At 37.5% G+C, this 22,739-nt stretch overlaps 1 protein-coding gene across 1 annotated transcript in view; it reads left to right on the forward strand.

The window, feature by feature from the left end:
- The window catches only part of LOC128658087 (calpain-8-like), a 260,090-nt gene that overhangs the window by 153,432 nt on the left and 83,919 nt on the right, over nt 1-22,739 (forward strand). Inside the window, exons 11-12 of the mRNA XM_053712540.1 lie at nt 4,502-4,710; nt 12,524-12,557. Of these exons, the coding sequence (XP_053568515.1) occupies nt 4,502-4,710; nt 12,524-12,557 (243 nt within the window). The remainder of the gene's footprint in view (nt 1-4,501; nt 4,711-12,523; nt 12,558-22,739) is intronic.

Consider the following 22,739-nt stretch of genomic DNA (forward strand, 5'->3'; position numbering starts at 1 on the left):
AGACTTGTCAGTTACTGGAGTAGACAAGATTAGCCACTGTCATTTTGTTAGTAAAATATATATTGCTCTGTTGTTCTTTATGTCTCTGATGAAGCCTATTAGGGACAGATATGTGTTAGGGTTAGGCTTGTAAAAAATTACCATTTGTAGAGTTGTCAGAACGTGGAAAACATTATATATTTAAAGGGGTCAATAAATATATAAAAACATACTGCAAGTTGTTATACCACACATAATTTAATATGTAAAAAACCCGAAATACTACAATAGGGGGCGCTATAAAACCCCCCAATGAAGGGTATAATGGTATGTATAAAACTTGAAATATATTAACAAATGTGTAATACAAATACACTTGACTGTTGAGGGGTACTTGTGTTCCAATATAACTCTCACACACTAAAAGGTCTAAATGTCTGTACAGTTCCAACAAAAAGGATCATAGTTTCACTGTGAATACAGTCCCACAATCTTCTTATACACTCAGGCTGACATCTTCTTATGTCCAATCATAAATTCTCTGCCATAAATGAAAAACTAAATTTAATGCTTACCTGATAAATTTATTTCTCTTGTGGTGTATCCAGTCCACGGATTCATCCCATTACTTGTGGGATATTCTCCTTCCCAACAGGAAGCTGCAAGAGGATCACCCCACAGCAGAGCTGTCTATATAGCTCCTCCCTAACTGCCACTCCCAGTCATTCGACCGAAAGACAAGCAAGAGAACGGAGAAAACTATAGGGTTGCAGTGGTGACAGTAGTTTAAAAATAAAAAACACCTGCCTCAAAATGACAGGGCGGGCCGTGGACTGGATACACCACAAGAGAAATAAATGTATCAGGTAAGCATAAATTTTGTTTTCTCTTGTAAGGTGTATCCAGTCCACGGATTCATCATTACTTGTGGGATACCAATACCAAAGGCTATAGGACATGATGAAGGAGGGACAAGGCAGGCACTTAAACGGAAGGCACCACCTGCCTGTAAGACCTTTCTCCCAAAATAGCCTCCGAAGAACGCAAGAAAGTATCAAATTTGTAGAATTTAGAAAAAGTATGAAGCGAAGACCAAGTCGCCGCCTTACAAATCTGTTCAACAGAAGCATCATTTTTAAAAGCCCATGTGGAAGCCACCGCTCTAGTGGAATGAGCTGTAAATTCTTTCAGGAGGCTGCTGTCCAGCAGTCTCATAAGATAAGCGGATTATACTTCTTAACCAAAAAGAAAGAGAAGTTGCTGAAGCCTTTTGGCCTCTCCTCTGTCCAGAGTAGACAACAAACACTGCCGATGTTTGACGAAAATCCTTAGTAGCTTGTAAATAAACTTTAAGCACGAACCACGTCACAAGATTGTGTAATAGACGTCTCCTTCTTCTGAAGAAGGATCTAGGACATGGTGACGGAACAACAATCTCCTGATTAATATTTCTTATTAGATACCACCATAGGAAGAAACCCAGGTTTGGTACACAAAAACTACCTTATCTGCATGGAAGATCAGATAAGGGAGATCACACTGTAAGGCAGATAACTCTGAAAACTCTTCGAGCCGAAGAGGTAGCTACCAAAAAACAGAACTTTCCAAGATAAAAGCTTGATTCTATGGAATGTAGAGGTTCAACGGAACCCCCTTGAAGAACTTTAAGAACTAAATTTAAACTCCATGGCGGAGCAACAGGTTTAAACACAGGCTTGATTCTACCTAAAGCCTGACAAAACGCCTGAACGTCTGGAACATCGCCAGACGCTTGTGCAAAAGAATAGACAGAGCAGAAATCTGTCCCATTAAGGAACTAGCTGACAATCCCTTCTCCAATCCTTCTTGGAGAAAGGATAATATCTAGGAATCCTGACTTTACTCCATGAGTAACCCTTGGATTCACACCAATGAAGATATTTACACCATATCTTATGATAGATTTTCCTGGTGACAGGCTTTCGAGCCTGAATTAAGGTAACAATGACCGACTCGGAGAAACACGTTTGATAAAAACTCAAGCGCTTCAATCTCCAAGCAGTCAGACGCAGAGAAATTAGCTTTTGGACTGGTTGAAAGGACCCCTGAAGTAGAAGGTCCTGCCTCAGCGGCAGAGTCCATGGTGGAAGGGATGGACATGTCCACCAGATCTGCATACCCCAAGTCCTGCGTGGCTACGCAGGTGCTATCAAAATCACCGAAGCTCTCTCCTGCTTGATCTTGGCAATCAGACAAGGGAGCCTGAGGAAATGGTGGGGTGGAAAACACATAAGCCAGGTTGAAGGACCAAGGAGCTGCTAGAGCATCTATCAGGCACTGCCCTTGGGATCCCCTGGACCTGGGTCCGTAACAAGGAAGCTTGGTGTTCTGACGAGACGCCATGAGATCCAGTTCTGGTTTGCCCCCAAAGTTGAATCAACTATGCAAACACCTCCGGATGGAGTTCCCACCTCCCCCGGATGAAAAGTCTGACGACTTAGAAAATCCGCCTCCCAGTTCTCTACTCCTGGGATATGGATAGCTGATAGATGGCAAGAGTGAACCTCTGCACCATAGAATTATTTTTGAAACCTCCAACATTGCTAGGGAACTCCTTGTTCCCCCTTGATGGTTGATGTAGGCTACAGTCGTGATATTGTCCGACTGAAATCTGATGAACCTGACCGCAGCAAGCTGAGGCCAAGCCTGAAGAGCATTGAATAGCATTGCAACCCACTTGCAAATGGATGATTAACTCCCTCAGGCTCAAAAACGAAGCAGAAAAATGGTAAAAACCGTTTATAACAGTTACACAGCAAACTGCCACAGCTCTACTGTAGCTCCTACCTGCCCATAAAATGACTTTTGTAGGCCACAAAAACCCTTTACAGAAGTCCAATATGTCAGGGGACTCCTTCAGGGGAAGCTGGATGTCTCAGAAATGTATAAACTACTGCGCAATTAGAGTGCGAAAATAGGCCCCCTCCCACCATGCACTCAAAGTGAAAGGGCCTATAAATAACTACTCCTGGGAGAAATCTAGTCAGCCATGTGGAAACTAGGCCCCAAATAAAGATTATCACCCTCAGTAAAAAAACGTTTTTTTATATATCATGCAAACGTTTTACATACTAAGTAATAAGAGCAAAGTAACATGAATATTATCCTTTACTGCAAGCATGATGCCAGTCGTTTGTTAAATCACTGTAATCAGGCTTACCTTAAATATATCAGGCACTGTCAGCATATTTTTAGACCTTATCATCTCTCTAGAAAAAAATATATGAACATACCTCAGAGCAGTTAATTCTGCAGGCCGTTCCCCCCAGCTGAAGTTTTCCCATACGGTACTCTTTAGTTATGTGTGAGAACAGCAGTGGACCTTAGTTACAACCTGCTAAGATAATCAAAAACCTCAGGCAAAACTCTTCTTCTAATTTCTGCCTGAGGTAAAAACAGTACAATGCCGGTACCCGTTTAAAATAACAAACTTTTGATTGAAGATAAACTACACTAATTCACACATCTCTCTTGATACTTCCTTTCTTGTGAGAGCTGCAAAGAAAATGACTGGGAGTGGCAGTATAGGGGAGGAGCTATATAGACAGCTCTGCTGTGGGTGATCCTCTTGCAGCTTCTGTTGGGAAGGAGAATATCCCCACAAGTAATGGATGAATCCGTGGACTGGATACACCTTACAAGAGAAACAAAGAGGCGCCCATGTGTGTATCTATATAGATACCCACAGGGGCGCCTCTTGTTTTTCGTTTAATTCAATATGTAATTACACGTTTAACTTTCATGCCCCTTTAAATATACCTGATTGGTTAAGTTATGTTAGGACTGAGCCCTCTTCCTGATTGCTTAAAGGGCTACAAAATTAAAAAAAAGTTTGATGATTCAGATAAAGCATACAATATAAAAAAACTTTCCAGCATTCTTTCATTATCAAAAATTGTGCAGATTATTTTTATGTGCACACTTTCCGAGGCTCCAGTTTCTACCGAGCATGTGCAAAAGTGCACAGTATATACATATATGCCTTTTGTTATTGTCTGATGGCTGTTACATACAGGGGCGGGCGGAATTGCATTAACTTTCAAATTTAATAGAAAATATTCTACTGCTCATTTAAAAGTAGATGCTATGGCATTGTGCTTTTAGTGTGTATTTGTCAATTATACTTTATTTATAAAGCGTCAACATTTTCCGCAATGCTGTCCATGGGTACAATTCATTTAAATAAAACAATGATATATAACTTGTAAGAGACAACACTAAATTTTACAAACACATACAGGAGGAATTAAGGGCCCTATTCCTGTGGGAACTTACAATATAAAAGGGTATAAATAAAGTATAATAATAATTATAAAATTCTACTGGCTCCAAAACTTTAAATTTATGCTTAGCCAAAGAGAGTTTCTAAACTTTGATAACTCTGGTCTTGGCTCTTACTGTATACAGCACTGGTCTGTTTTAGTGCAAGTGTGAACATCTTGTTTTCTGTTTCTTTATCTGTGTTTTTATTTAATTGCATTAGTTGGACAACCAGACTGAAGGCCTCCTAAACAGGAAGTTCTTCACAACAAATGAACCAGTGGCTCAATCTGACTGTGTTGATTCAAGGGAGGTGTCCATACGCTTAAAGCTGCCCGTAGGAGACTACGTGATTGTACCATCCACATATGAGCCCTTTAAAAGTGGAGATTTTTGCCTTCGTGTCTTCTCAGAAAAAGAAACAAAACCTCTGTAAGTACTAATAATCCACCATTGTAATATATTCAGAAAACAAATGTATCCAGCAGAAAAATGCTGGTTGTCTCCATTATTCACTGTAAAATAAGCCACTTATAAATAACTGACCATTCTGAGGATTCTACATTTGTTGCCATAATATTGTCCAAAAATCATGTTAAAATGTGTTTAAAAGGTGTTTTCAAATTTGATTAACTGTTTTGAGTTGGCAGTTAATGTGTGCAAAGCCACTGGAAAACTATACCATAACTGGGTTTTCTTATGGCTTTCTAATTGATTGGAATGACCTTGAATTTAAAAGCTATACTATTCTAATGATGAATTCAATTTAATTTGTGTTTTCATGACACATAGAGAGACATGGAAAACGTTTCATTAATTTTTTTATGCATCTTATTTGTCTGAAGTAGGATGATGTTTCTAAATCTAATTGGCTTCAAAATAAAGAAACATAGCTCTGATTTCTTATTTATGTTATTGATTTTACAATACCTAACGCCATCTGCCACTCTACTGCTAAATGATAATATTTTGTTAAAGGTACAAGGCTAGATTACAAGTGGCTCGCTGTCGCTGAACATCGCACATGTCGTAATATCAATATCACGATATCACGCTAAGTTAGAGTGGTATTACAAGTTGAAAGTAAATTTGCTCTCATTGGGTTAGCGCAACTAAAGACCTTGCACAAAAGGGAAGGGATAAAAAAAGTGTATCACCCAATACAACATAAATATATTAAAATTAACATTTACACTCATATATAAACTATCTAATAAAAATGATTCATAAAAATATTATAAAAATGTTATAAGAGTTCAAAGGTATATAGCATATGACAAGGTGTTTGACTGGGAAGGGCTATAAAATATATATACATGCATACACATGTCTAAATGTGTTTGTATATATATATATATATATATATATATATATATATATATATATATATATATATATACACACTAGAGGACCACTTCTGCCGGCTTCCATGAGGACATCTTGCCGCTTGGATGAAGACTTCTCCCGGTAAGTGAATCTTCGGGTGTTAGTGTTAGGATTTTTTTAAGGGTGTATTGGGTGGGTTTATTTTTTAGGTTAGGGCTTTGGGCAGCAATAGAGCTAAATGCCCTTTTAAGGGCAATGCCCATCCAAATGCCCTTTTCAGGGCAATGGGGAGCTTAGGTGTTTTTAGTTAGGCTTTTATTTGGGGGGTTGGTTGTGTGGGTGGTGGGTTTTACTGTTGGGGGGGTTGTTTGTATTTTTTTACAGGTTTTTTTAAAGGTAAAAGTTCCGATTTCTTTGGGGCAATGCCCCGCAAAAGGCCCTTTTAAGGGCTATTGATAGTTTAGGCTAGGGGTTTTTTTTATTTTGGGGGGGCTTTTTTATTTTGATAGGGCTATTAGATTATGTGTAATTAGTTTAAAGATCTGTAATTAGTTTTTTATTTTCTGTAATTTAGTGGGGTTCTTTTTGTGATTTAGCTAATTTAATTTATTTAATTGTATTTAATTTAGTTAATTGATTTAATTGTAGTGTAGTGTTAGGTGTTATTGTAACTTATATTAGCTTTTAGTTTACAGGTCAATTTGTATTTATTTTAGCTAGGTAGTTATTAAATAGTTAATAACTATTTAGTAACTATTCTACCTAGTTAAAATAAATACAAACTTGCCTGTAAAATAAAAATAAACCCTAAGTTAGCTACAATGTAACTATTAGTTATATTGTAGCTATCTTAGGGTTTATTTTATAGGTATTTAGTTTTAAATAGAAACAATTTAGTTAATTATAGTAATTTTATTTAGATTTATTTAAATTATATTTAAGTTAGGGGGTGTTAGGGTTAGACTTAGATTTAGGGGTTAATACATTTAATATAGTGGCAGCGACGTTGGGGACGGCAGATTAGGGCGGGGTTAATAAATGTAGGTAGGTGTCGGCGATGTTGGGGGCAGCAGATTAGGGATTAATAAATATAATGTAGGTTGCGGCGATGTACGGAGCGGCAGATTAGGGGTTAATAAGTATAATGTAGGTGGCGGCAAAGTTAGGGGCGGCAGATCAGGGGTTAATAATATTTAGCTAGTGTTTGCAAGGCGGGAGGGCAGCGGTTTAGGGGTTAATATGTTTATTCTAGTGGCGGCAATGTCCGGAGCGGCAGATATGGGGTTAAAATTTTTATTATAGTGTTTGCGATGCAGGAGGGCCTCGGTTTAGGGGTTAACAGGTAGTTTATGGGTGTTAGTGTACTTTTTAGCACTTTAGTTATGAGTTTTATGCTACGGCGTTGTAGTGTAAAACTCATAACTACTGACTTTAGAATGCGTTAGGAATCTTGGAGGTAGAGGGTGTACCACTCACTTTTTGGCCTCCCAGGACAGACTCGTAATACCAGCGCTATTGAAGTCCCATAGAAAAAAGGGTTTACAAAGTTTACGTAAGTCGGTTTGTGGTAAGGCCAAAAAAGTGTGTAGTGCCCATAAACCTGGCAGCGTTAGGACCTGTTAACGCTGCTTTTTCAGCTTAAAGCAAAACTCGTAATCTAGCCGTTAACATTTCCAAACATTTCCAAAAAAATAATAATCAGTGACCATTATAGCCACCCTTCTTTTCAATATCACCTGATATGCTTTAATCCAATAAGCATTCAAGTTTATACAGCTTGGAGTTGGACAATATGCATAAAATGATGATTTGGTAAAAATACTCACTTGCCTAATAATTGTTCACACAGTGTGTGTGTATATATATATATATATATATATATATATATATATATGTGTGCGTGTATATATTATATATATATATATATGTGTATATATATATATATGTATATGTGTGTGTGTATATATATATATATGTGTGCGTGTATATATTATATATATATATATGTATATATGTGTATATATATATATGTATATGTGTGTGTGTATATATATATATGTGTGCGTGTATATATTATATATATATATATATATTATATATGTGTATATATATATATATATATATATATGTATATGTGTGTGTGTGTATATATATATATATGTATATGTGGCTAACCGCAAAAATACCTGACTCTGCCATTGCAATACATGGATATTCATGCCATAGAAATGATAGAGCAAAGAGAGGAGGTGGCATTGTAATTTATGTTGACAATTCCACAAAGTTCACCCCCTTACAAAAATCTAGCTCTCCTGCCACCTTTGATTTCCTTTCTGGCAAAATTGAGATCCCGTGCAGTAAATCAATCATTGTTGCAGGAATCTACCGCCCACCAAGCTCCCCTGTGCATTCCATTTCGGACATAGCACAGCTCCTTAGTGAATCCATAACTCAAAACCCAAAAAGTGAAATTTTGTTTTTTGGAGATTTTAACATCGATTGGCTGAATCCAAAAAATAACAGTTGTCGCTCGCTGTTTAAATCTTTGCATCTAACGCAATTAATCTCCTCCCCAACTCGCATAAACATCAAAAGCCATAATCATACCCTGCTCGACTGGATTCTCTCCACTTCTCCCGACCGAATCCAGGAGGCAGGTGTTCTCCCTAACAATTTCAGTGACCACTGCTTAGTGTACTGCGTGCGCAAAATAAAGGCAACTAAATCCTCTCCCAAGGTTACAATCACCAGGTCCTTCAAAAAATTTAATCTTCAATCATTTCTAAATGACATCAAGAACCTCCCCTGGCACAGATTAAACCTAATCCCAGATCTAGACTCTGCAGTTGAATTCTTTCAGTCTGAACTCCTACAAGTTTGGAATTTACATGCACCGCTGCGTAAGGTGAGAGTAAAAGGAGCACACTTGAATTGGATCACAGCTGACCTCATTCAAATGTACCAATTTCGGGATTCATTGTGGTCAAAGTTCAAGCATACTGGCTCTATGAATGATCACTGTGTATGTAGAAAATGGCGAAATATATGTACTAAACAAACAAAATTGGCTAAGGCGCAATATTTCTGTGAAAATCTGAACAATAATATATGTAACCCTAGAAAGTTTTGGAAACTCATAAATAACTTACAAAATCCACCAATCCACTCCCAACCCTCCACTGTCAATGTGGATAACCAAAACCTGCAACTCCCCTTAGAAGTAGCAAATGCCTTTAACAATTATTTTGTAGGATGCTCCACCACCCTGATTGACAAACTAATAAATGGCACGCATCCTGAAGCTACAAATGTGGATCAGGCCCCACTAAAACAGCAAAGACCCAATATAGAAAAGTTCAATTTTAGACCTGTACCCTTCAATGTCATTAAGAAACACCTCGATAATCTAAAAATGAAAAACCAGTCAGGACCTGATCAAATCCCAGCAATGCTGTTGAAGCTCAGTGCGCCGGCAATTGCTAAGCCTGTTGCAACCCTAATTAACGAATCCTTGGTGTCTGGATACATACCCAAACTCTGGAAAACTGCAAGAGTAGTGCCTATTCATAAAAGTGGGGAGTTAACCTTGGTTTCTAACTATCGTCCTATATCACTGCTCCCTGTATTGTCAAAAATCCTAGAAAAATGCGTCCATACGCAATTATGCGAGTATTACCAACTTTCTAACTATCTGACCCCTGATCAATCAGGTTTCAGACCGAATCACTCCACTACAACTGCCCTCCTAAAAGTTTGCAACGACATCCAAACTGCCATGGAACAAGGAGACCTAACTGGAGCTATTTTCCTTGATTTTGCAAAGGCTTTTGACACAGTGGACCATGACCTACTACTTCTCAAACTAAAAAACTCTGGTATTGCTGATCACCCGTTAACCTGGTTTAAATCATATGTATCGGATCGATCACAATATGTCTCTGTCTCTAACATTGACTCCCTCCCTCTCCCAGTCACATGTGGTGTTCCCCAAGGTTCCATTCTCGGCCCCCTACTATTCACATTATTTATAAATGATTTGCCTAATGTCTGCAAATCCTCAACTGTACACATGTACGCAGACGACACGGTAATCTATGCAAACAAATCTGATCTGCTGCAGCTTGAAACAGTGCTCCAAGACCAGTTCACAGAGGTAGAAAAGTGGATCTCGAAAAACAAACTCTTCCTTAACACTGACAAAACGGTCACAATGATCTTTGGAATGGGACCTAAAATACATAAATTACAAAATTCCCATCTTCGCATCAAAACAAAATCCAATTGCACGCTGACCGCAGTCCACTCTTTTAAATACTTAGGTATGTTGTTAGACCCCAATCTATCTTTTGGACTCCACATAGAAAAAATTGCCTCTAAACTTTATCCAAAACTAGGTGCCCTGTACAGAAACAAATCTTGCCTCAGCCCTACAGTAAAGGAAAAGATTGTACAGCAAATGCTGATGCCTATCTTGGATTATGGGGACATAGTATATGCACCTGCTCCGCAAACTCACCTTAATAAACTAAATACGTTATATAACTCGCTCTGCCGCTTTGTGCTACAATGTAACTACAGGACCCACCATTGTGACATGCTAAAAGAACTAAACTGGCTGTCGCTGGAATCCAGACGCACCCTCCATCTTTCCTGCCTTGTCTTTAAGAGCCTTTCTGGGAAGCTCCCACCCTACCTGAGCAGAATGCTCTCCCCTGCTATTGCCACCTCCTATAACCTCCGATCCAATAACAGCACATTATTTAGCTTGCCTCAATACAAAAAAAAAGCAGCTCGATCCTCCTTTTCCTACAGAGCGCCACAATTATAGAATGACCTCCCTCACACTTTAAAAACTTCCACAAGCCTAAAATCCTTTAAGAGATCCCTCTATACATATCTCAAAACAGAATGCTCCTGTCATGGTTGATTAAATATTTCATACCTGCTCTATGTTAAATGTTTGCATATAATGTGTATTTTTATTATTGTTTTTGTATTTTATTGTACCCTATTGTATCAATGCAATGTTTTGTGATCCCAGGACATACTTGAAAACGAGAGAAATCTCAATGTATCCTTCCTGGTAAAATATTTTATAAATAAATAAATAAATAAATATGTGTGCGTGTATATAAATGAGTTTTTTATATATATATATATATATATATATATATATATATATATATATATATATATACATACTTTAAAGCCATTTCCACTCAAATACCTGCAAATAAGGATAATATTTTTTATTAAATATTAATGTGTTTTACTGTATATTTTTAACATTCCAATAGTCTATATATTTATATATATATATATATATATATATATATATATATATATATATATATATATATATACTGTATGTATATGTATGCAGATGACATGGTAATCTATGCAAACAATTCCAATTTGCAGCAGCTTGAAGCAGTGCTCCAAGACCAGTTCACAGAGGTAGAAAAGTGGATCTCAAAAAACAAACTCTTCCTAAACACTGACAAAACAGTCACAATGATCTTTGGAACAAGACCTAAATTATACAAATTACAAAATTCTCTTTTACGCATAAAAACAAAATCCAATTGCACGCTGACCGCAGTCCACTCTTTCAAATACTTGGGTATGTTGTTAGACCCCAATCTATCTTTTGGCCTCCACATAGAAAAACTTGCATCTAAACTCTATCCAAAACTAGGTGCCCTGTTCAGAAACAAATCCTGCCTCAGCCCTACTGTAAAGGAAAAGATTGTACAGCAAATGCTGATGCCTATTCATGGATTATGGGGATGTAGTATACGCACCTGCACCACAAACTCACCTTAATAAACTTAATACATTGTATAACTCGTTCTGCTGCTTTGTGCTACAATGTAACTACAGGACCCACCATTGTGACATGCTAAAAGAACTAAACTGACTGTCGCTAGAATCCAAGCGCACTCTCCATCTTTCCTGCCTTGTGTTTAAGAGCATTTCTGGGAAGCTCCCACCCTACCTGAGCAGAATGCTCTCCCCAGCTATTCCCACCTCCTATAACCTCCGATCCAGTACCAGCACATTATTTAGCTTGCCTCAATACAAAAAGAAAGCAGCTCGATCCTCCTTTTCCTACTGAGCACCACAGCTATGGAATGACCTCCCGCACCCTTTCAAACCTTCCCCAAGCCTAATATCCTTTAAGAGATCCCTCTCTACATATCTCAAAACAGAATGCTCCTGTCATGGTTGATTAAATATTTCCTATTAGTTCTATGTTAAATGTTTGCATATGTTGTGTATTATTATTGTTTTTGTATTTTATTGTACCCTATTATATCAATGCAATGTTTTGGGGGCCCAGGACATACTTGAAAACGAGAGAAATCTCAATGTATCCTTCCTGGAAAAATATTTTATAAATAAATAAATATATATATATATATATATATATTCATATAGATATATAGGTATAGATAAATATTTTAGAAAAATTAATCAGATATATAAAAATATTTATTTAAAAATAAAAAGAACATTGTCTTCAATGTAAACAACATTGGATTGCAAAATATGTATAACTACCTTTGGGTCTAGCGCACTTGGTTTAGTGAGGTGTCAGTTTGTTTTTTTTTCTTTTAGCTCACTCCATTTAAGTCTATGGGGAGATGAAGCTAGCACAGTGTCGGTATCTGAAGTCCTGAAGTCTGCGCGTATCGGGTTTTGCTTGCATACCAAAAAAAATATTTTCAACTTGTAATACTTGCGCAGCTAAGGTTTACTTTCAGCGGTATTAGCGCTCGAGCAGGAGCACTAAATACCGCCCCACTTGTAATCTAGCCCTTAGCTACATGCATCACAGTTAAGCACTACAAATAAAAATGTATTTTAATTGTATCAGTTATAACCAATAAATGTAACTGCCTGTATTTATTTTCAGAGATGATGATGCGGTGAAAGCCGACTCATATGAGGTAAATCTCATTTGCACTATCTGAAACAACCTATTATTTATTCATAGTAGTTAATAAAATAACATGGTAAATTTGTAAATTTGAAGTGTATATAAGATATATTTTTAAGAAAAACAGAAACCTAAAATGACAATGTACTCTTTAAAGATATCAAGGTTACACTTACACACTTACCTTGCTCTGAAAGTCTTTTTTTCCTCTTGTTCATTCTTTCTACATCCCTTAAATGTTAAATTCTTTACATTTATGGCCATATCTACTTCAGACTGGCAGGGAGCCTGCATGTAGCAAATCACAGAGCAGATGCCTTCAAAATGCAGAACAAATGTCTAGGGGAACATTCATTCTGCCATTTTTAAAATCTAAAATTTAGAAGTTCTTACTCATAGGGCTAGTTTCTGCCATTTAAAGGGGCATGAAAGCCAAAATGTATCTTTCATATAAACATTGTTAAAAGCTTCCTTGCAAAACTGCTGCCCTAGAGTGCTCCAGACACGTGCACACTTCTAAGCCTACCTTCCTGCTTTTCAACAAAGAATACCACAAGGACTAAGATAATTAAATAATAGAAGTACATTGAAAGCTTTTTTTTTTTTTTTTTTTTAATATGAAAGCTCTGTCGGTATCATAAAGGAGAAATTGTGGATTTCATGTTCCTTGACAAACATCTGCTTTTGTATTTATATACTATATATATATATAAATAATTTTATTTTTTTATTACGAATGCTGAATTGAACCTTTCTTATATTAAGAAGAATGACGATACCCTTTGAGTATCATGTTATGTGTATGTAATATGGATATTATATTTTAATAACAAATCAAGTTTATTTTTTATTTATTTATTTTTTATATTTTTTTTTATGGAGGACATATAGAGAAACACATGACATACTGGTGTAATAGTAACACAAACTTACATCAGAATTACAGTAGCCAGGAGGCAAGAGATATGTGCTCATTACAATATTACATATATTGCCTAAGAGTCATAATTATACATACAATATAGTTGTCCTCATTTTTGTCTCTATTAACATTAAACCTGACCACTTTTGGATCCTCAGTATTAACAGGGAACTTATAAAGGTAGTGAAACATAAATAAAACTATTTAAACATAAAGATATGGAAATTATGAAAAAAGGCCAGAACTGGAACAAGTAATATTCTAATGTATAAGTAGTACCTGGTAGAAGATATCCTTTTATATAATGAGAGTGATACAGGTGGCATATAATGGGGTTAAAAACTCTTTTAAAATTAAAGGGAAAGTCTACAATAGAATTGTTATTGTTTTAAAAGATAGATAATCCCTTTACTACCAATTCCTCAGTTTTGCGCAACCAACACAGTTATATTAATATACTTTTTACCTCTGTGATTACCTTGTATCTAAGCATCTTCTGACAGCCCCCTGATCACATGACTGTGACTATTTAAAAACTATTGAGTTGCATTTAGTGCTGTGTTGTGCTAACTCTTAAATAACTCCCTGAGCGTGAGCACATTGTTATCTATATGGTCCACATGAACTAGCAGTCTCCTGTTCTGAAAAGTAGATAGAAAAGCATGTGGTTAAGAGGCTGTCAATATAGCCTTTGAAACAGGCAGAAATTTAGAGGTTTAAATGTTATAAAGTATATTAATCTAACAATGTTGGTTGTGCAAAGCTGTAGAATGGGTAGTAAAGGCATTATTATTATTATACTTTATTTATTAAGCGCCAACATATTCTGCAGCGCTGTCCATGGATACAATTCATTTAAATAAAACAATACAAGACTTGTAAGAGACAGGACAAAATTTATAAACACATACAGGAGGGATTGAGGGCCCTATTCCCGTGGGAACTTACAATCTAGAAGGGTAGGAGGTTGAGAAACAGGAGGTGAGGACTGCAAGTTTGAGGAAGATGTTAATACAGAGTTAGATGAGGGAAATGTTAAGTAAGTGAAATTAATTTATTATTGAGTTGGGTGGTAAGCTTCTCTGAACAAAAAAAGTCTTCAGGGAACATTTAAAGGAAGACAGATTAGGGCAAAGCCTGACAGCACGAGGGAGAGTGTTCCAGAGGGTAGGTGCTGCACAACAGAAGTCCTGCAGTCTAGCATGAGAGGAGGTGATAGTCGCGCATGCAAGGAGCAGGTCATTGTTAGATCTTAGTGGGCGGGCTGGAGTATACTTGTGTATTAGAGAGGATAGGTAGAGGGGAGCAGCGTTGGTGAGAGTTTTATATGTAAGGGTGAGAATTTTGAATTTAATTCTGCTGTGAATGGGGAGCCAATGAAGGGACTCACAGAGAGGTGTAGCAGATACAGATTGACTGGAAAGGTGGATCAGCCTGGCAGAGGCATTTAGAATGGATTGAAGGGGGATAGAGGGGGAAGAGGAAGGCCAGCGAGTAGGTTATTGCAGTAGTCAAGTCGGGAAATAACAAGGGAGTGGATTATTTGCTTTGTAGTGTCAGCGCTCAGAAAAGGGCAAATTTGGGAAATATTGCATAGATGATTGCGGCAGGATGTAGAAAGCAATTGGATATGGGGGATGAAGGATAGGTTTGAGTCAAGTGTGACTCCGAGGCAGCGGACTTGGGGCGATGGGGAAATGGTGATGCCGTCAACAGGGATAGAGAAGTCAGAAGTCGGCGTAGAGCTTGAGGGGGGGATAAGAGGAGCTCAGTCTTGGACATGTTAATCTTTAGGTGGTGAGAGGCCATCCAGGAAGAAATACCAGATAAGCAGTTGCTGACATGAGAGAGGACAGAGGGAGAGAGAGCAGGGGTGGAGAGGTAGATCTGGGTGTCATCAGCATAGAGGTGATATTTGAAGCCATAACTGTTGATAAGTTTACCCAGCGAAGAAGTATAGATGGAGAAGAGTAGAGGACCCAGAACAGATCCTTGAGGTACTCCAACAGACAGCGGCATAGGAGAGGAGGAGTCGCCGGCAAATGACACAGAAAAAGACCTGTGAGAAAGATAGGAGTGAATCCAGGAAAGAGCAGTATCACAGAGGCCAAAAGAGCTAAGGGTCTGTAGGAGGAGGGGGTGGTCAACTGTGTCGAAGGCAGCTGAGAGGTCAAATAAGATGAGTATAGAGTAGTGGCCAATATTTTTAGCAGAGAGAAGATCGTTTGTGACCTTGGTAAGGGCAGTCTCAGTTGAGTGTTTTGGGCGGAATCCGGATTGCAGTGGGTCAAGCAAGGAGTTGGTGGACAGGAAGTAAGTAAGCGATTGTAAACTAGTTTTTCAAGGAGTTTTGATGTTAGTGGAAGCAGAGATATGGGGCGGTAGCTTTCAGGAGAATTAGGGTCGAGGGAGGGTTTTTGAGTATGGGAGTGACTTTTGCGTGTTTGAAAGAAGATGGGAATGAGCCGGTAGAGAGAGAGATAGGTTGAAGATGTGGGTAAGAGCAGGAGTGAAGGTGGAAGATAGGGAGGGTATTAGATGGGACGGGATAGGGTCGAGTGGGCAGGTAGTGAGGCATGAGGAAGATAGTAAGGAAGAAACTTCATTCTCAGTGGCTGGATGGAAGATACAGAGAGTGGCAGAGGGAGTAATTGGGCCTGTTGTTGGAATATTGCAGGTTGGTGTTGGGATGTTGCTTTGGATAGTATGTGTTTTGTTTAAAAAGTAGTCTGCCAGGTCTTGAGCACTAAAGACAGTCGGGGTGGTGGAGTAGGTGGGTAGAGGAGAGAATTAAAGGTGGAGAAGAGTCATTTATGGTTTGAGGAAAGAGTAGATTTGAGAGAAGAGAAGTAAGTTTGCTTGGCTAAGTGAAGGGCGGAAGTGTATGAACGAAAAATAAACTTATAGTGTATGAAATCAGGTTCGGAGTGAGTTTTCCTCCAGACACGCTCGGCAGTACGGGAGCATTTTTGCAAATAGCGTGTTTGCTGAGCATGCCAGGGCTGTAACTGACGGCGTGGTGTTTTGCGCAGCTGGGGAGGGGCAAGTGTGTCTAATGCAGAGGAGAGAGTTTTGTTATAGTGGGCTGTAGCGAGATCAGGGCAGGTTAAAGTGGAGGTGTGAGGGAGGAGATTTTGTATGATTTTTGAAAATTGGAGCGGATCCACAGCATGTAGATTTCTACCGGTGAGAGGGTGGGATGGAGAAGTGGGTTTAGCTCTTGCATTAATATTATAGGTTACCAGGTGATGGTCTGAAATGGGAAAAGGGCGACAGGTGGTGTCAGAGGTAGGAAAATACCAGGGAGGGAGTGTCCATCACGGTGAGTCGGAAATAGGGTGGATTGTGAGAGACCGAAGGAGGATGTGAGTGAAAGAAGTTTAGAGGCAGCAGGGGCAGATGGGTTGTCAATGGGAATGTTGAAGTCCCCAAGAATTAGGGTTGGTGTATTTGAAGAGAGAAAGTGAGGAAGCCAGGCAGCAAAGTTGTCAAAGAATTGGGAGGTTGGTCCAGGAGGGCGATAGATGACTGCCACTTTGAGGGAGAGGGGGGAGAACAGGCGAATACAGTGGACTTCAAAGGAGGAGAAGGAAAGAGATGGGATTGGAGGTAGGTATTGATAAGTGCAGGAGGGGGAGAGTAGGATTATCTATCTTTTTTAAACAATAACAATTTTTGTGTAGACTGTCCCTTTAAAGATAAAAAAAATGTATATCTCCAGCATTTGCAGCTATTATGTAACAGTATATTTTGATCTTACAATATTGTCATCTAGTGGTCAAAGAAAAAGAAAACTAACATCTATGTGGGATAATGTATTGAATTTCTCCTGTGCTAAAGACAACAAAATAAATAATAAGAACTTTAAAGGGACATAAAACAAGTTGGGAAAGAGACAAAATATTATAATATGTACTTTAATTACTTTACCTGCACATTTATACTGCAGTGCCTCACCAATAACCCTGTCTTTTTAGTTTCTGAATTGTAAAGTTCTAACTCACCCCACACTTCTATGGCTGTATCTATATCTATTGTGTTTTGGTAGAATACAAAAAGGGATTATATGCTGGAGCATGCCTAGAAGCTGTGAACTCAAATACAATGCCTGTGTCTAAACACTGATAAGGGGGGTGGAGCGCAGTGCTCCAGACAGCATGGCATTGTAACTAATTATGCTTATTTTTGAAAATTATTTTAAAATACTTTCCAGCAATTTTTAAACAATTTTTTATGCAAACTATTTTTACTTTATTAACTCTTTTAGGATATGCACAGATCTCAACATGTTTTATGGCACTTAAAGGTATTGAGGTGTTAGAATGCAAGAAAAGACGTCCCTTTTCCAGAAGCAGTCTATAAGACAGCAGGGCATTTGCATTTACAATTAATCATAATATAGCACTGTATACATTAATAGATTGCTATTTCCCTCTCAAGGCCTCGGCCACTGGCCATGAAGTAAGGGTTATGGCATTGTCTCTCGAGACATTTATATCAATTCTATTATGTATTGACAGAGAAACCTGTGGAGGGAAGATGTTTGTCTATCTTCCAGTCACTATATTATTTTAAACTTGTAATCAGGACACAAAAAAAACAAAGAAAAAAACCCCCAACTGATTCATGACATCATGAAAATAATATCTCTTATGCTATAACTGTTGTGGTTTCTATGTGAAGATAATTACGCATTAGAGAAAAACAAGCTATTATAATTAAACCCCAACTAAACTCTATCTCCACTATAGATAGTATATGTGAACACAAGAAAAGAACAGAGCGCAACCGCGACTCAAGGTAAAAGTTTTATTACTTATTTGAGCGCTAAAAACAAATTGCACTTACAAGAAGTTAGCAATATTTAAGCCTTTAGGTTTAACAATCCACTGGACCACTCTTCTCTAAGTTAGCCTTCCACGCCGGAATCGGATATGGCGTCTCCGGGAAGTCCGCAGGCTTAGAAATCAATACCTCAATAGTAAACGGTAAAAGAGTACTTGTAAAGGCAATAGGAATTAATGTCTTTCAACAGTGTCCCTTTGTGTAGTCTACGCGTTTCGTCCTCATTGATCGGGACTTTCTCAAGACTCAGGGTTTAATATCCTTGTTCGCGGGGATCCTCTTCTTAAAACTCCAACTGCATTCCTATTGGTTAGACTATGGACCAATCGCGAGCGCCAATCTGACACACCCACTTTCAATCCATTTCTCTCTATTGCGGTGAGTCAGACTGGACTCGCCGGTCTCCAGTCTAATTTTCATTCTCATTCAGAACAACCGTATATCAAATACACATAACTATTAGATCTTATAAATATATAAAAAGGTTATAAAAAAGTTTATAAAAAAGTTATAAAAAAAACCCCACAAACCAACATTTAAACTCAAACTAGTCATAATATTCTACTAACACCTAACGATTATGAGGCTTCTACCTAAGATACACATAGCTAACAGTTCTTAAAGAGATATTTTCATTATCTTAAAGCGATATTATCATTTTCATAAAGGGATATTAACATTGCCTTCTCCTTTCTACTACCTTCTATACCTAATAATGAAGATGTACCAACACCAATCTTGAAATTTAAGTGATATGTGTTTGCCCTTAACAATTTAAAAGAATTTTTATTGCTATAAAAAATTTTTTTTAAAAAAACATTGATTTGCACTTCAAAAATATAATAGTAAATATCATTTTTATTAAAAAATTAGTTCATACAGGTTATTTTAATCTAAAAAATTATTGCTTCCATGGCCCAGTTTGAGGATGAGAAAATATGGAACAATAATCCCTATGCAAATTATATTGTCAAGTATCTGAGATACATTGACGATATTATTATTATTTGGCAAGGAGAAGAACTATTGGCTACAGAATTTATCAATTACATAAATACCAATATGTTTAATTTATCATTCACTAGTAAAATGTCAAAAGTTAGCATTGAATTCTTGGATGTGGAATTTTTTAGTGAAGGTACCCCAAACACTGTAATGGTAAAAAATTTCCGCAAACCCACTGATAGTAACGGATTCCTAAACGCCAACAGTGGCCACAAGAGATCATGGATACAAAATATCCCTTACAGGCAGTTTCGTAGGGTACGAAGAAACTGTACCAAAATAGAGGATTTTAGTAGGGAAGCTGATGTGCTAGAAAATAAGTTTTTAGAGAAGGAGTATGATAAAAATCTGATAATAGAAGCAAGAAATAGAAATACAATGTGCAGTAGAGAAGCACTGTTATGCCCTAAAGAGATAACAACTAGTGAAGGGTCTGAGCATAATACAATTAGGTTTATAACCACGTATAATGAAGGTGCTGGTTTCTTTAAGAGAATCCTAAATAAACATTGGGGTATTCTACAGGCAGACCCCCTACTTAAGGATGCAATCAAAGACAAACCCAATATTGTTTATAAGAAAAATAGGAACCTCAAGAATATCCTAGCCCCTTCCAAATTGCCTATATTAGAAAGTAATACACATAGTGGCCTAGGTACATTAGACAAATGGGTCAAAGGGAAACCAGGGACCTTCAAATGTGGTCGAAAAAACTGTTGCATGTGCCCCTTAATTTGGAACAGGGACTCCATCGAGGATACGAGTCATTCAAAAGTATTTTCCATCACTTCACGAGGTACCTGCCAATCCACATATGTAGTATACAGCTTAACATGCAAATGTGGGTGTGTCTATGTAGGGAGGACAAAAAGGAAAGTGAAACGTAGATGCTATGAGCACATTCATAACATAGAATTAGGCTTGAAGACACATAGTGTGTCCGATCACTTTCGGGTGTTTCACAACAAGGACCCTAGTAGCCTCAAAATCAGCATCTTAGAAACAGTATCTGTGTCCACTAACCCTCATCAGAGATTAACAGAACTGAGAAAAAGAGAAACAAAGTGGATTCAATCTTTAGACTGCTTGGCCCCAAAAGGGTTAAATATAGATTTAGATCTCCAAGCATTCATGATTTAATTTTAAGAATTCAATAATTCCTATAAGTGCAGAATAAATACATGGAAGCAATAATTTTTTAGATTAAAATAACCTGTATGAACTAATTTTTTAATAAAAATGATATTTACTATTATATTTTTGAAGTGCAAATCAATGTTTTTTAAAAAATTTTTTTTATAGCAATAAAAATTCTTTTAAATTGTTAAGGGCAAACACATATCACTTAAATTTCAAGATTGGTGTTGGTACATCTTCATTATTAGGTATAGAAGGTAGTAGAAAGGAGAAGGCAATGTTAATATCCCTTTATGAAAATGATAATATCGCTTTAAGATAATGAAAATATCTCTTTAAGAACTGTTAGCTATGTGTATCTTAGGTAGAAGCCTCAAAATCGTTAGGTGTTAGTAGAATATTATGACTAGTTTGAGTTTAAATGTTGGTTTGTGTTTTTTTTTTATAACTTTTTTATAAACTTTTTTATAACCTTTTTATATATTTATAAGATCTAATAGTTATGTGTATTTGATATACGGTTGTTCTGAATGAGAATGAAAATTAGACTGGAGACCGGCGAGTCCAGTCTGACTCACCGCAATAGAGAGAAATGGATTGCAAGTGGGTGTGTCAGATTGGCGCTCGCGATTGGTCCATAGTCTAACCAATAGGAATGCAGTTGGAGTTTTAAGAAGAGGATCCCCGCGAACAAGGATATTAAACCCTGAGTCTTGAGAAAGTCCCGATCAATGAGGACGAAACGCGTAGACTACACAAAGGGACACTGTTGAAAGACATTAATTCCTATTGCCTTTACAAGTACTCTTTTACAGTTTACTATTGAGGTATTGATTTCTAAGCCTGCGGACTTCCCGGAGACGCCATATCCGATTCCGGCGTGGAAGGCTAACTTAGAGAAGAGTGGTCCAGTGGATTGTTAAACCTAAAGGCTTAAATATTGCTAACTTCTTGTAAGTGCAATTTGTTTTTAGCGCTCAAATAAGTAATAAAACTTTTACCTTGAGTCGCGGTTGCGCTCTCTTCTTTTCTTGTGTTCACAGCTACCAGTTGTTTGGGCGCTCTTCAGCGTCCAACGATCAGTAAAGCAGCACCGCTCTCAGCAACAGAGTCAGGAGGATTCGTATTCAAGCACCAGAACACAGAATAGATTTTACCATACTCCTGGGGACATCGAGGTGAGATAGGTAGCATTTTCAATGCTATAGTATTTAGTTTTTACTTTGTGTCAGTTTTCAGAGTACCGTGTATCACTTGCAATTGATTTACAATAGTGTGTTTGTGATTGTCATTTTTCAGTGTTATCTATAGGTATTATTGACACAAATAGGTGTTACTCTCTGTTTGAAACAATATAGTTTTTTGCCGGAAATGTATGTGTAGAGATTAATAGACAATACTGATATTGGTATAAGGAACGGCACTGAGAGTACATCTAGGCAATAAAGAGTGCTCAACGTTCAGCTCACTTAGATAATTTTTATTGTGAACCTTGCTTTGTATTTTAATTGTGTAAATCAGTCAAGTGTGTAGAGTACAGCCAGATACACAATAGGTGCTATTAGGCTCTGCATCAGTGGTCAGTTAGCGCAGTGTTAGAGTAACAGTATAGATAGTATATGCACATTTACATTCTCAAAATATTAAGTTGCTGATATCCATAACCTCATTAGCCGCATATAAAATTATATGTATGAGTTACTCTAAACGTGATGATGCAATTGGAGATCTCAGGTATGTGCCGTCTGATAGTGTTTCTGGAATATTCACAGACCTCAGCATAATGGATGATTTGTTGAATATTGCAGTATGCAGGGTGACATCTTTAGTAACGTTAGTCCAGATATGAGGTTGCCCCAACGGGCGGGGAGCATTCCCCTGAACAAATGTATGTTGTGGCAGGATCTGGTGCTTTATCCTGAGAGCTTAGTGGCGGCGTCAAAGAAATCATTGTAGAAGGGTTTGCTCGTGAAGATACAAGGGTGATGTTTGCCTATTGAGATCCTCTTTGGTGTTGACTCGATACAATACAGTTTATAGCTGTGTCGTTATCTTGCAAAAGGTTTATTTCTAGAGATAGAGTTAATATACCAGCTTTGCACAGTGTATTGAATAAGAGCATAATATATACTCCGACGAGCTCTATCAATCAAAAGATTGCATTATGTTTTTGAACCTCTTAAAGTAATAATCAAGGCATTTTTGCAGGCTCATTTCCCACTCAGCTGTCATGTCTATCGAATATACTGTAGGAACAAAGATAGCAGATGGGATTTTAGTTTG

The sequence above is a fragment of the Bombina bombina genome, chromosome 4 (assembly GCF_027579735.1).
Source record: "Bombina bombina isolate aBomBom1 chromosome 4, aBomBom1.pri, whole genome shotgun sequence".
Taxonomy (NCBI): domain Eukaryota; kingdom Metazoa; phylum Chordata; class Amphibia; order Anura; family Bombinatoridae; genus Bombina; species Bombina bombina.